This window comes from Clarias gariepinus, chromosome 8 (genome assembly GCF_024256425.1).
Source record: "Clarias gariepinus isolate MV-2021 ecotype Netherlands chromosome 8, CGAR_prim_01v2, whole genome shotgun sequence".
Classification (NCBI taxonomy): Eukaryota; Metazoa; Chordata; class Actinopteri; order Siluriformes; family Clariidae; genus Clarias; species Clarias gariepinus.
The window spans coordinates 18,943,564-18,959,466 of NC_071107.1; the positions used below are offsets into that span (position 1 = coordinate 18,943,564).

The following is a 15,903-nucleotide window of genomic DNA, read 5'->3' on the forward strand; positions in this document are numbered from 1 at the left end:
ATGGAAAAAATATAACCACAATATTACATTGTTTTGCTATAATAAACAAACGGCATGAATAATAATAATAATAATAATAATAATAATAATAATAATAAATATCACTCATTCTCTATACCACATATCCTGTACAAGAGGCCTGAAGCCTATCTCAGGGGAGACAGGGCACTGGGGGTGCATCTATACCGCTTGTCCTGTTACATGGTTGTACAAGGGGTAGTGCTAGAGCCTATCCCAGGAGACTTCAGGCACAAGGCAGGGTACACCATGGACAGGGTGCCAATTCATCGCTGGGCACGTATGCCTGCACACACACACTATGGGCAATTTGGGAAGGCCAATTAACCTAATCTAAGTAAATCAAACCCTCAACCCTGGAAATGCGAAGCTACAGTGCTAACCGCTACACCACCATGTCACCTCAATATCATTAAAATGACATCAAATAATTTATATGTAATAAGGTACAGTATAATAAATTTGGAAATAAAGCAAAATGACAATTTTTCTAGGAATGTTGGGCATTAGAGAGCACAAATGAAAAGCTTGAGTCTCAGACTGTTCTTTAGTTGAAGTAGGTAGGCTGAAGTGTGTAAATGTTGTTTTGCTTCATATACCATGTATGCGTTGCTTACTTAAAAAGCTCTTGTCGAGATATGGCCCTGTTTGTGAGAGGGTCGATGGCATACACCTGCAGGTCTGATTTGCTGTAGTCCTCTAATGAATAGCCCTCCCCATGCCGGCGCGGTCCAATGGATTCCACTATCACTTTCGCTCCAGGTATTTGGTCCTGCACATAGCGCTCGAGAATTCTGTAATTAAAAAAAACAATAATAATTAAAAAATAATAATATATATAAAAAAGCTTACTCAAACTATGGGCAAAATATGACATGGAAAAATTTAACATACACACAAAATATAACACAGCCATATGTCAAGTTCCATGTCTTAAACAATCTGTGAGGATCTCAATCTGTGATCAAAGACTATATAACATTAAGTGCAATTGTAAAAAAAAAAAAAAAGTTATATTACCCATTTCAAGTCTGCACAAAGATGAAAAAGTTGCATCATATAAACCAAACCTTTCCACAGATCTATTTTTTAATCTGACAAGCCATGAAATGAGGAGTGAGTCACAAGATCTTACAGTGGACTCTTTTAGAAAGAATTAGGGATGAATCATATGGCTCCTCCTAATATAGAAGCTCCTTATTTTAATGCCAGATGGTATGTTTGCTGCAGAACCATTACCGCATTTCTATATCCATACGATTCCCCGAGTGATAAATGATGCTTTGGGGGAGCGTTTTTTTTTTTTTTCTTTTTTTTTTTTTTAGCAGAGACTGAACAGCTTCTGTGTTAACTGGTATAATATTTATCTATTAAGGTAATTAGTTAGAAGATCAAATAGCATAGAAAATCTAAATAAAGAGAATCAGTGAACAAACTGATTAAAAATCACTATGAAATACTTCACATTCCTGCAAAAATGTATCACCAAACACTGAGCTCAGGGCCATGCTTGTGATGGTGCGATTCATTTAAAAAAAATAATTTTTGGTAGTTTAAATAAAAGTCCAATGCTTGTTCTGTTATTACACAATCTTGGGTCTGCTTTTCGGAACTAAAAAAACACAGCCTTGGCAGGATTATATAATGTATAAATCTTGAGGTAGAGCAGTTCTTCTGCACCAGTCCAGTTATAGAAACTTCACCTGACAAGCTGCTCTTTGTTCTCTTCCACTACAGTCGGCGGCACATTGGACACCACTACCTGCATGTCCAAAGCATTCACCACAGACACCTGAGAGACAGGAGGAGAGAGGCAGAAAGAGAGAGAGAATCTAAATATCTGAATATTATACTTGCAGTTCCTTAGAGATCTTGCAGCTGAAATTGGGCTTTGAGACAAGCTGCCATATGCGGCTGTAATGGCCTTTAAATCTGTTAGCCAGAAGGAGTACTGTACATACACCTGAAAAATCTTCTGGGGAAAAGAATACTTTTTTGCACATTAAGGCACTGCTCTGTTTTTAATATACAAACGCGCACACACACACAGCAATTCTATGAACCGCTTTTATTCTATCAGTGACTTATTAGCTCCATTGCTTTTATGATAATGCATGATTCAGTGGCTGCGTAAGCACCAGAACGATGCAATTAGAACAGAAACTGATTCACTTGACAGTAAACAAATGTACATTTATTGCTTCACTAACAAGTGTTGTATTTATTTATTTATTTATTTATTTATTTATCATTTCATAGAAATGTGGATTCACAAAAAACCATTCACGTCAAGTACAAACTGAATGCTTATCAAGAATCACATGGTGAGAGATTAAAGAAACAAAACAACATACAGGATTTATCATAAATTCAGCATTATAGAGGGGAAAAAACTGGCATTTACTTACAGGACTTACCATTTTTCTCAATAGACAATTAATTATTTAAGGATTTATTCTGCTTCCCTTAGAAAAGTATCATAGACTGTAAAAATGTAATATTTACATTATCTCTATCATGTTGAACTTGTGGGACACTCTGTAAAGTGTTAAGCAGCTATAATGTACCATGTACATACTGTATAATCTACAACTCATGGGGGGGGGGGGGAGTAACAGACCACTGCAAAAATAATCAGTTTGTGTTTTTTTTTTCCCGTACAGGAAAATTTAATGTATTAGTGTGATGACATTAATGAGTTTTCAGAATTAAATTGCAGTAGTCTTTCATTTTTTCCAGATCTGTATATAAATATGGATTTGTAAGGAACTGATTGAGAACTGATTGACCATTTTCTTTTTATTTCTTTTTAATTGTTTTTATGATGGTGGCAAAAAGAACAGTCTTATTCCATTTAAGTTTAACTTAATGGAGATCTCTTACATTTACGGCACACACCCTTATCCAGGGTGACTTAGATTTTTTATCTCATTATACATCTGAGCCGTTCAACAATAAGGGCCATGCCCAAGGCCCCAACAATGCCAACATGTCGGTGCTGGGGTTTGAACCACTGAACTATCCCTGCCCCAATCTCTTTACCACAGTGACAATTTTCAGACTCATAGAAACATTGTGAATTCTTATACCATGTGAATGGAGGCAAGCCATTCTAAAAGAGAGTACACTGATCATTATATAAATGTTTTATCATATATAAGGTTTAAATTAACTTTTTATTGATTTGTGGTGAGTCAAACCAGCAAAATATCTAGCACAAAATTATAAAGCCACTAGTTTGTTCCTCTAATTGTCAATTATATGTGAATAGCTACTATACTGTAATTTTCTCATTTATTCAGTCATATTACATTATATTAATGTTTTAAATGATTTTATAAATGAAACATCTTGACAATTATAGAAAACAAAAACATTGGATTGGTTAAAGCGAAACACACAGGTGTTAAAGAATTTTGCACCAAAACCAAATCTTATCAATATTTTATTTTGCAAATTATTTCAAATTCTGCCACATACAGCATGCTCTCATACTTACCACCACCTCTGCGCTGCTGCTTAAACCTTTTCCATAGTCATCAGTGGCAATGACCTCGAATTTGAAGTAAGAGCGGCGCATGTTGCGGTACATGATGGCACTTTTAATGATGCCGGTGTATTGCTCAATGACAAAGCTGTCCTGACCCTCTGGAGTGGGGGGGATTATCAGCCTGTATGCCATCTTACTGTAGTTCCCTGTGTCTATGTCCGTAGCCTGCCACATATGTAACACACACACACACACACACACACACACACACACACACAAATATATACAAGAACCATTGAGTGATTAGAGTCGAAACTGAAGCATCTAGGGAAATTATTTATTTCTATGAATGCATGAAAAAACCAGCAAGAAGAAGAGGTCAAGGATAGATGTGAAGAGTCAATAAGAACGAGAAAAGATTCCTTATGGATTTTTAAAATGCACATGTTTTACATTTAATGCTTTTCATTCAGCAGCTCTACAAGCATGTGAGACAGTAAAATTGTCATTCAGAATAAAACATATTAATATAAAACATGATGTAGCGTACGGTACGTGTGATTTAAAGCTTACATTTTTTTTAAATGAAGATAAAAATATTTGAAAACAATTGATGCTAAAATGCTAAGCAAAGAGCCTACACCTACACAACTGTTATATAAATAATTTAAAAGTCTGTCTCCAACAGATATCAGCTGTTTAGACAGGAACTATCATAATTTCATGTTAAGATTAAGCTGAGACTGTAGCTGGGTTTTCACAAATGGATGAATGAAATGGATTCATGAATGAACATTTTTAAACTAAGGGCAAAATTTCCATTTAAGTAAAACTTGCAAAATAATGGTAAAAAAAAAAGGTAAAATTGATCTAGCTTGATTAAATTAATTACAGTGAATTAGTTACATTACAAACTTAATTTATTTTAGCTAAATAGACATAATATCAATATGTAAAAACTATATGAGGCCAGAATCTAATATTATATTAGATTTATATACATTTTATAATATTAATTAATTAAGTTAATTATATTAATATGTAAATGATGTGCTTTTTGCTGTTGTTGATTTTTTTTTTTTTTTTTTTAGAAAATCTTCATAGTGTTTTCATATATCAACATATTTTGCTGGCAGATGCTAAATCCTGCATTGGGATGCAGCTTTTCCCCCTACATTCGCACAAATATTAAACTCTCAGGATCACTTCCCAAACATGAAATGATAAACGCTGCAGAGGAATCGCTCTGCAAAGTACTACTTCATGTCCATACTGCCTAGATTGGGGACCCATTACCAGAAGAAATAACGTAAAAATCAATCAAAACAGTGTGATCCTAAAACAGCCCTTATACTGTCAGCATCAAGTATAAAGCCATTATGTTCACACATTCTTCAATATCATGCAACATTTTGTGACCTAGAAATAAATGCATGGATAGTTTACTGTATCATGGTATCTTTAAAATTTTGATGCTGCTAAATAAATAAACATGGCCATGCGTAACATTATAATCTTGTTTCAAATAGAGAAATGCATTCCACACAGATAGGGCAAAAATTGTTCTAACATATGAGCAATTCACTGTAGATAATCATTAGCTGTGCCCCATGTTGTTGTCTCTATGGTTACCACATCACTAGTCTGTCGTTTGAAGAGCAGCGCTGCATGCAGAATCCTGACCTTTCACATGGGAATTGGAAAGAGTCAGGCAGAGTGGAGAGCCGTGTGTCCCTTGACATGTGAAACCCCCTTAAAGCTAAAAAGAACATTTTTCTTTTCATAGTAAATCATACAACATAAAAACATAACATAAATGTTCTTTTATGAGGACAGTGGTTTATGCCTTAAATTAGCAGTTTGTTTATGCTGGAATATAATTCATAGGTCACCGTGTGGCTTAACAAACAAAAACACCCATCTGAAACAGGTCAGGTAAAGGAACTGGGCTGAAAATAAGAGCAAAAAACATGCCAGATATGAAAGCCAAGACAGGCCTTCATTAAGCTGTTATAAAATCACATAAATAATGTGATAATTATTAATTTAATAATTTAAATAATTAAATAATTTAGTTTAAAGTCCTGCCCTGCGATGGATTGGCACCCTTTTAAGAAGTGTTGTTAGGCACTGTGAGCCGCTGCAAGTGACTGCCCAACGTTCCGCGAAGTTCTGCAAGGTCTCCGAGCTTCTGCGAGGGCTGATGCACAGAAAAATGGAAACGTAATCACAGCACCAAAACTCGCGGTGAACACTGTACTTACAACCACCATGCGAAATCGCGTAGGTAAGATAGGGGTATTAGTAGTTAACAGATGTTAACAAACTTCGCTGTGTGATGATGGTAAAATAATTATAAATGCCTTGACTAAAGCAACATGCATGAGGAATCACAAAGGAGTTTACATTTTTGCAATGGAAAGGTATTCTTAACTAGTTACTTTTATCAGAAAGTAATGCTGTAATGTAACTGATTACTTCTTAATAACAGTAATTTTGTAATGTAATTAGTTACTTTAAAAAGTAACGTCCCTCAACACTGATGATTCAAGACTTTTGCACAGTTCTGTACATTTTAGTATGAATTCCACAATATACTCTCCATTCTATATTTCGGCATATTATGACAATTTCATGGCAGTAAAACGGTTGTAGTAAGTATATTTTTAGCATTTCAGAATTTTTTATGGAAACACAGTGCATACATAACCCACTGTGTCAGTCTGGTTTTACTTTTTTTGTCATATTGATTTTACATTTGAGTGAGTTTGTCATGTCAGCCTGTCACCCATGCACAGCTCTGTCATGCCACAAATACAAGAGCTATAAAGTCAGGTCCTGATGCTTTTTATGTAAATCAGCTTCCAAAATGTCATACAAAGTACAAAGTGAATGAAACTGTCAGTGTATGTGTTTTATATCAACCCAACAAAATACTGATGAATGCCACCTTAATGACATCTGATACCTGTTGGAATAAACTTGTAAGCTTTTTGAAATCTTTATTTAGATTTATGTTATTTGGCATGAAAGGGCTACAGGTGTAGGTTTCATAAAGCCACCTAGGCAGCAACCTTATTTAATGTCTAACCAAATATTTTATAGAATTTTGAATGAATATAAAACTAAATCAAGCCTGCAAAGCACAAATTTTGTTACAGAAAATAGATATTTTTAATATTTAAAAGCGAGCAGAGTCAAACATTAAGTGATGATGAGTTGAGAAAACAGAAGCATAAAATGAGCTCTTTTTACCTGGTGTGTGAGAAGAACAAACCAAATTAAGCAAATAAATAATACTTATCATAATTATTAAACATAACTCTGTATAGAACATGAGAAAATCTATTTTTACTCTCCATTCACAGCTTGACTCTCGTTGCTCTGGTTAGCACTCAGGCTGCTCTTCCATCAGCAGGTTGTGTTGTGTTTGAGTGTTAATGGAGCATGCATTCCTCTCCTCCTGTTTCCTCTTACACAACATATGCTCCTTCTTTCAGACCTTTCACGATCATTAGCGACTTTTTGTGACTTAATGTTATTGGAAACAAAACCAGGTAATTGTTTAACTGATTTCAATCAGTACTCATCAGTCCAGAAGTTCGACACTTTTCGATTAGGCCAGAAAAGCTAACAAGCAGCCTGTGACACATCGCATGAGAGTACTTTATATAAAGGGGTTGGAGTGTGGTGGTCAGAAGGAGCCACAGTTGGAAAGAAAGACAGCAGCAAAACTTTTGAGAGGGTGACATTTTCAGGGTAGAAGTAGAGGACAGGGTCTAAATTGGACAGGAAGAAAGTGGAAGTGGAGGTGGAGGTGTGTGTGTGTGTGTGTGTGTGACATTGGAGCAGTGTTGGCAGGCGAACCTGTCTGAGGAGACAAAAGTTTACTATTCTAACAATCATATACACTATGCAGCCAGCAGCTAGCACATACAGAAGTGCAAAAACCACAAAGTGGGATGTACAATTGCAGATATTGCCCCAAACCCATTTTAGATACAAAAAATAACAAATAAGGATACTCACAATAACCTTCAGGACTGACGTGAAAGTCTTAGTGTCTTCGGTTACTCCACCGATGTACAGGGACTCGGTGAACACTGGAGGATGATCGTTCTCATCCTGCACGTTGATAAACACCTTGGCTGTGTTCGCTGTGTGTTATTTTCCATTTATGCACACACACACACAAACACATACACAAAAGAAGTAAGTGAGCTTGGGTTAAAAACAGCTCTCAGTATGCAAAACTGCTGAACCTATTTGTCACGGTTAGAGTTTGAAGTGCACAGAATAAATATGTACACAAAGCCGGCTCAACCTCTACGCTTGAGTAGAGCTGAGCCTTATGTACTGTCAAAAGCATTTTTTTTCCACCTCTGTGCACCGTTGAAAAATCGAATATCATGTGGTTGTAGACTACTGAGGGGAATGTGGCAAACAAAGTGCTATTCATCATATCATATAATTAGGCAGGATAATTTACAGTTTAACACTGACACTGTAAGAGTTCATTCAATACTCGTATTGTACACGCACGTGGGGTAAACTACAGTATATGTACCGGGAATGATATCTTGGAATTTTTAGGCTGAATATTAATATGCGATATATAGTATTGCGTATACTGTCATTTTTTAAGTCACATGTGAGATGTTACGAGCACATTTCTTAAAACAGACTGTGATCACATTTGTCTTTTTGCTCTCATTCTGGACACTCATGAACACTTATGGACATTGCACACCTGCACATTCATGCACATTTACACATATTACTATTTCATTTTTTGCTCATTACACATAAACACATTTAAGCATATTTGCACCCCATCAAACATTTCCATTTAAATCCCACTTCATCTCCACACAAAAGTTCTGTATTTTTCTATATTTGTACAGAATGCTTTTCTCCATATTGTACAGCAAGGTTTTTCTTAATATTTTCCATATATTTTGTTTTATCTTCATAGATATATTTTTTTCCTGATCTAAAGTTATTTTTGATATTTTATTTCTTATTTTATTTCATATATGTTTCCGATTAATATTTTTTTAAGGTCACAGGCGTACTTTGCATGACTGTGTATGTGACAAATAAAGTTTTAATTAGAATTTTTTTAAAAAAATGTAAAGGAAAAGGTTCACATCTTGTTTGAAACATGGACAATAACTATACAGTGGAACCTTGGATTATTAGCATAATTTGTTCGGGAAGGAGGCTCATATTTTAAAGCTCGTAAATCAAAGCGAAATTTCCCATTAGAAATAATAAAAGCTTAAATAAATTAAATAAAAAAAATTAAACAAATTAACCTGCAAAAAACCTTAAAAAAAGTTTTTAAAAAATCCAGACAGATAAGTGTTTCCGTTTATGCGCTAAGCTAAAGTAAGAGATAAAGGTAAAGGAGAAGATGAATTAGACCCCCCTCCCTCTTCTCATCTTACACTGTAACCCCTTCTCCTCTCTTATTTGAGTTTCACACACACACACACACACACACACACACACACACACACACATTAACGGAAAGACTGTTTTATAGGAAAATACTAGCGTGAGCGCATACTAACAGAATCACTGCTGTAAAGTAAAAAAAAAAACAATTGAATGAACCTTAACTTTTGAAAAGAATCGTGACAGAGCTGTGTTTCTGTGTAGAGCAACATGTGTGTGTGTGTATGTATACGTGTGTAAAGATGAGAGGGTGTGTGTGTGTGTGTGTGCGTGTGTGTGTGTGTGTGTGTGTGCATGGAGGGGCACAGTGTCCAATGATGGCACGCACACAGACCCAAACCCAGGCTGACACACACAGAGAAAAGGGATCTTTAACCTTTCTAATGAGACTTGCTTTTGCTTTACACGCGCGCACACATGTGTGTTATAATAAACAGTACATGTGCTGTACACATACGCATACAAACACAAAATAAAACATGTTTTATGCGCACACACGTGGTCACAGTGTTATAGTAAACACGCGTGCACGGATGTTGCTTATACCAGTAAGAGACAAGCACTAAGACCAAGCAGAGGAAACGATTACCCACAATTCCGCAGCGCAAGAGAGAGAGAAATATGCGCGATACGTGATACTCGGTACTCATAAACCAAGACTTTTCAAATCAAAATTTATTAAAAATCTTTGGTTTTACTGTATTTAAAAAAATAGTGTTTGTAAAATATAAAAAAAGGCCTATCTCTGAGAATGCTCCATCAGTTGTTCTCAACAATAATGAATATATAACTATACTGTCAAAATATAATAAAATGTAAACTAAAAAGTAGGCCTACTTGCTCCAATGAAAAAGTCAAGTTTACTACAAGTGAGGTAGACTGTGGAGCCCCTGGAGGAGTTATAGAGAGAAATAAATACATATTGAAGGCATATTTAATGCACGTTCTTTTAGGGCATAAAACCTTTTGGGGCTATAAAGCCTTTGTGAGACAATACATAACTCTCTCTTTGTGCTGCAGTTTACTGTTCTGTGCTGAAGAATCGTTTACATATCGTATTTCCATCGTGACATTTTGACTTTTAAACATACAACTAAGTGTTCACTCTAGCCCGATGGCATATCTCAACAGAGCAGCAGAAGGCACCAGTTTTACATGTAGATGCAGAGGGAGAATATGAGACAGTGTGGCAAAGGAGAGATACACCATGAGTCATGTAATGCAACATTAAACTATATCGATACAAACGGTATTGTCTTATCATACATCATGTTTCGAAATATATCATAGTATACCTTGAAAGTTTATATACTGACCAGCCCAAGCACATACACACATACATACTGACACACAGACACAGAATAAATGCCCCCTATAAAACAATGTGCTTCTGAGTGGGCTTTAAGTGCATTGCCAGTCTCTGTGCGAAGCAAAAAAAAAACAAAACAAAAAAAACAACACTAGACCCAAATTGATTCAAACCATTAACACAGCATTATGAACTTCATGCTGTTATTTGAGGCAAAATGTGCTTTAATGTGTGTGGAGGTTCGTATGTATGTGTATGAGTGTTTATGTGTGTGTGAATCTGACTAATTGGCCTGTGACAATCTTACTTATGTGATGCTAGTCCTAGTTCGCTCTGATCCTTTTAACGCACATCAATAGTGTTTTAATAAAAAGCTCTCAGCAGGCAGAAAGCTGTTTGTTTGAGCAGGAATGCAGTTAAAGCGAGGAGCAGGTGGAGCAAGGGAGATAGCCATGCTGCTTTGCTGGCCTCAGCCTGCGATAATAGAATCAACCAATGGATGTCTGACTAAAAAAGTTGCCATGGCTGCTTCATATCATGTCTGACGTCATGACCTTTTATATGGCACTTACTTTTGGAAGGTACACGCAGGTTGGCCAGGACGAGGGCCAGGGAGTCAGCCTGCAGGCGGAGCTCATAGCTGGTGCGTGTCTCATAGTCGAGCAGCTTAGCGGTGTAAATCATTCCAGTGCGGTTATCCACTCTAAACTCACCTGCAAACACAAGCACAAAATGATGGGCGGACATTTTACAGGGACACAATGAGCCGAAGGGACAAGATGAGATTAATTTGATTTAGATTTCTGTTTTTGATTTAGTGATCTTCCAGCACACACAGCTAGTGCATGATTATATATCTGGGTACTTAAGTAGTGAAACAGAAAAGTGTTCAGTTATTTTTAATGAGACTGAGTTTGATTTCTGAAGATGCCACAATTATACAGTACTGCGAGTCCAGAGTGTTTTGTGGATAGGATGGATGGCATGCGCAATCTTATCCATCTGTGAGCCCAAGTATGGAGAAGTAGGTATAGGGTAGGTATAGGGTGGGGAAAATTAACATTTAGTTTCATGTGACACAGGGGAAACATTTGTTACTTGTCATACTACATGATTGATAGATGCTGTATGTCAGGAGAGAGCAATCTAGTAGGTGGAAATTGCCAAAGTGACCAAAAAAAAAGCAAATTGGTGAAAATATATTGTCTGCTGTTTTTGAGTCTACAGTATATATTTTGCAAAGCAAGTATTCAGCTATTGATAAAATGAACATCGCCAGGGAAAAAAAAATATGACTTACAGCATGGGTCAGCTAAACAGTGCTGTGTACACTCCCTGAGGGAAATGAGCAAGGGCACACAGCTACGGCAACCAGAGCTTAAAAATGACTCAGGAAAGCGTGTGTCAGGAAAGGGTGAGGCAGGGGTCTCCAAATAAAGTAGAGGAGTTAAAATAAATACTGCAGCATTTTCAACCTGATCTTTATTCACTGGTAAGGATAGTGAGTCTGTGTGCAATACCTGTATACAATCAACCTGACATTTACATTTAAAATTCTGCAAAGTTGTCTACATGCAGTTACTGGCATTAAACAATAAATATGTAGTTAATTTCAACCTGCAAAGACGGGAACGACATGTTTTTCTTAAGTGTCTGTGGTATTCTTGCCTGCTGGTAATAGAAAACCACAAATTCTAATTTACAATTTAATGGTTTCATTTAACTTTCAAAGACCTCTGACTAAGAAAAAACAAAACCTAAATGCCTTCTAAAATTGCTCATCCATAAACATTTGCTGTATTCTTTTAAATGTCTTTGTTGAAAGAGCATTATTAATTATCCACCTCATTAAACAAAAAATGCAAACAAATATGCGAATGTACTGCTCTCAGGTGACTCACCTCCCTCATTGCCTCCCACGATAGAGTAGAACACGGTGGTGTTTGCAGCAGCTGCAAGAACCATTCCTACAGCCTGGCCGATCGCAGCGCTCTCACTCACCGGGCTGAACCTAAACACAAAAATCACACAATTCAAAATCCATAACTTGCCCAGCTGTAAGCTCTGATTTACTCAACTTTCTTTTTCCATTAGGTTTCACAAATACTACAAGCATGTTACGTTCTTTTTCTTTTTTAGTTTTTAGACAAATTTTAGTTCTGGTACAAATCAAAGCTGGCGAACTGAAATATAATGTGGGATCAGGTAATGATCATTGCACTTAGAGCAGTTAATCTTCAATGAGAGCTCTTATACTCCTACACAATAACAGAACCTCAAAACGAAGATGAAAGGGCAGATTAGTGCTTTCAGAGTCCCATTTAGTGACACTGAGGTGAATGCAAGATAATAAAAAAGGAGATGGGGATGAAAGCGATCCCATTTTCGAGTTTATGGGAACAGCCTGGGGAGGTCGGCCTTTAAAAAACTGTTGCGCTTAGAAGTTCTTAAATGAAAGTTTATAAGTTCTGCCCTAGTTGAATTAAATTTCTTGTGAAGGCACTATTGCTACTGCTCTTAGGTTAGGTTTCATTATAAAGCGGTATTTACAGTAATGAGCAACTGAAGACTACTACTATTTACAGTAAAGTACTAAAAGAAATAGCTGATGTTTTTTTGTGACTTAATGCAGGATACAGTTGAAGGTTTAAGAACAGTGTAGACTATTAACCCTTAAAACCCAGACCATTCTTAGCCATTTTTCGTTACTATCTTATGATAAAGATATATAGACTTTAGATCAAGTGTCATATCCTTTTTTCCTGTATATTTTAGGCAATATAAATAAATACATTCTATTTTACTTTAAACCAACCATATGAACATGAGTGAGCAAAAACTAAAAACAAACAAACAAACAAACAAACAAAACAGGCCACATAAGCAAAATACCATAGTCAAATAATAGCACTTCCAATAGCTTCTATGACCAAAAAATAGGAATATAGGCAATTTGTGACTACATTCCTGTGACAAAATGTATGTCTTTTAAAAGTAATATATAATAAATAAGATAATTGTAAAGATAACATTGTTTTTTAATGACAAATTCAAACACTCTTTATAGCCAAATTACCCAAAGCCCTACCTCCTCCAAGGTTTAAAGCATGTTTTCAATTTTAGTAAGAGAATGAAGCACACGCACACACACACACACACACACACAATTTTTTGTCCTCACAATTTGAATGTCAGTAATCTCAGTTACCGGTAAGGTTACTGTAAATTACATAATTTAGTATGTTTTATAACTGAAAAACAGGTAACAGTGTTTAGGAAGTTCAGCTCAGAAATGATAAGCACCTTACTCTTGCATATGCGTTCATGTCTGAAATAAAACTCGCTAGTTTCAGCAGCAACCTTTGTGGAGCCCAGTCCAAACAATATATGAGTGTAATAGCACTTTTTTAAACAATTTAATAAAATTTTATTTGTATAGCGCTTTTAACATTTGTCATTGTCGCAAAGCAGCTTTACACAATCAAAAGAATTATTTAAGTTTGTATGAGATGTGATCGTGTATGAATCAAAATGATAAGTCCCTCATGAGCAAGCCAAGGGTGACGACAACAGTGGCAAGTAAAAACTCCCTGAGATGATAATAGGAAGACACCTTGAGAGGAACCAGACTCAACAGGGAACTCGTCCTCATTTGCGTGAAACAGATAGAAGGGATTGATCTGCAACATACTGTGTGAGACTAGTAGTTCATTATACCAAGACAAGGATGATCTATTCTCTCTCATAGTTTAGTTACACTTTGGGTTAATGCAAGACGGACAGTAATGGATTGACATTGGCTATCAATTAAATATTGAACTTAAAATGTTGATTAATTACTCAGAAAAAAAATACCAGTGTTGAATAATTGTAACACCCGGTGGTAAATTAACACTTTACACTATTTATATAGGTCCAGTTGGACTCAAATTAACTGATAGTTCTGAAAATGTAAAATGAGCATTGAAGATTTTACCATTTATGCATATGAAGCAACATCTTTAAGTAAATAATGGCCATTTAGTGGCCAAAAGTCATGATGTTTTAAAAATGTTCTGCTAACCTAAAATTGTTAGATAGTAAGGACCAATCCGTGGCAGTTTTAATCATTGATTGGTATACATGAATACAAGTATCAATACAATTCAATGGACATGTAACAGTCTGGAAGGGGTTACAAAGCCATTTCTAAGGTTTGCGAACTCCAGAGTATGGAGTATGGTGAGAGCCGTTATCCACAAATGGACAAAACTTGAAACAGTGGTGAACCTTCCCAGGAGTGGCCGGCCTACCAAAATTATTTCAAGAGCACAACAATGAAGTAGCAGAAAAATAGCAACCATCGAAGAGGTGCAAGTCAAAAGCCACTGCTGACTAAAAAAAACACAAAAGTATGTCCTATGTCCACAAAAAAATGAAAAAACAAAAACTTTCCACAATATTTTTGGGCAAATATTCTGTGTAATGATAAGACAAATGTAAAACTTTTTGGAAGGTGTGCGCTTTGTTAGATCTAGCAGAAAAACTAACTCAGCATTTCATAAAAAGAACATCATACCAACAGTCAACCATAATTGTGGTAGTTTGATGATCTGGTCTGTTTTGCAGCTTCAGGTCCTGGCTGACTTGCCATAATTGATGGAACCATGAATTCTGCACTTTAGTAGAAAATCCTGAAGGAGAAAATCCGGCCATTAGTTTGTGACCTCAAGTTTAAGACCTCTTGGGGTATGCAGAAAGACAATGATCAGAAACACACCAGCAAGTCCACCTCTGCTTGGCTCAAAAAAAATAAAATAAATAAAAATAAGGTTTTTGAGTGGCCTAGTCAAAGTTCGACTTAAATCCAATTGAGATGCTTTAATATGACCTTAAACAGGGTAAACCCACCAATGTGGCTGAATTCAAACAATTATGCAAAGAAGAACTGGCCAAAACTCATTCACAGCGATGAGAAAGATCTATTGTCAGTTACTGCAAATGCTAGATTACAGTTGTTGCCGCTGTGTCCTGTTGTTACAGCTTTTTTTCCCCTAATACTGTAAATGCAGTCATTATTTAAAAACTCCATTTTCTATTCACTCAGGTTATCTTTGTGTATTAAAATTTGTTTGATGATCTGAAACATTTACTGTACACGTTACTAATATGCAAAAAGAAAATCACAAATCAAATAATTTTTCACTACAATGAAAAGCTACATCTAATGTGTTTGATGCTGTAGCTTCTCATTATGTTTGTTCCCATTTTAAAGGTTTTACATTTTCAGGCTTGTGTACTTTCAGGACTGAGGGAAACATGCAGGTAGGCACATCCAGGAGTGAGGGAAGAGTGGGTGGACCACAGCCGCATTGCATTTCCATGCACTCCAATAACAAAAAAAGAAAAGCAGCACCGTGATTATGGGCAGGATAAACCTGCTGCAGACTTCAGCCCTGACCTGCTGTGCTGGAAGGCTGATGAAGTGTTCTTTCCATTATCAGTTAGACAATAGGAGGCTGCTGCAGCTCAACACTTCCGCTGTCAGCAGAAACTCAAAAGCTTTCCCATTAACAACCCAAAGCCGATAAGCCTCCCATCAGTTCCCATGGAAATTATCCATGCCATAAATAGGCCATGTGTTGGT

The 15,903-nt window shown here is 36.2% G+C and overlaps 1 protein-coding gene across 1 annotated transcript in view; it reads right to left on the bottom strand.

Annotated features, from left to right (window-relative positions):
- Positions 1-15,903, bottom strand: part of pcdh15a (protocadherin-related 15a) — a 232,779-nt gene that overhangs the window by 21,711 nt on the left and 195,165 nt on the right. The window contains exons 25-30 of the mRNA XM_053502509.1: positions 12,179-12,288; positions 10,850-10,990; positions 7,538-7,665; positions 3,518-3,733; positions 1,722-1,810; positions 636-812 (exon numbers count right to left, since the gene is read on the bottom strand). Coding sequence (XP_053358484.1) covers positions 636-812; positions 1,722-1,810; positions 3,518-3,733; positions 7,538-7,665; positions 10,850-10,990; positions 12,179-12,288 — 861 coding nt within the window. The remainder of the gene's footprint in view (positions 1-635; positions 813-1,721; positions 1,811-3,517; positions 3,734-7,537; positions 7,666-10,849; positions 10,991-12,178; positions 12,289-15,903) is intronic.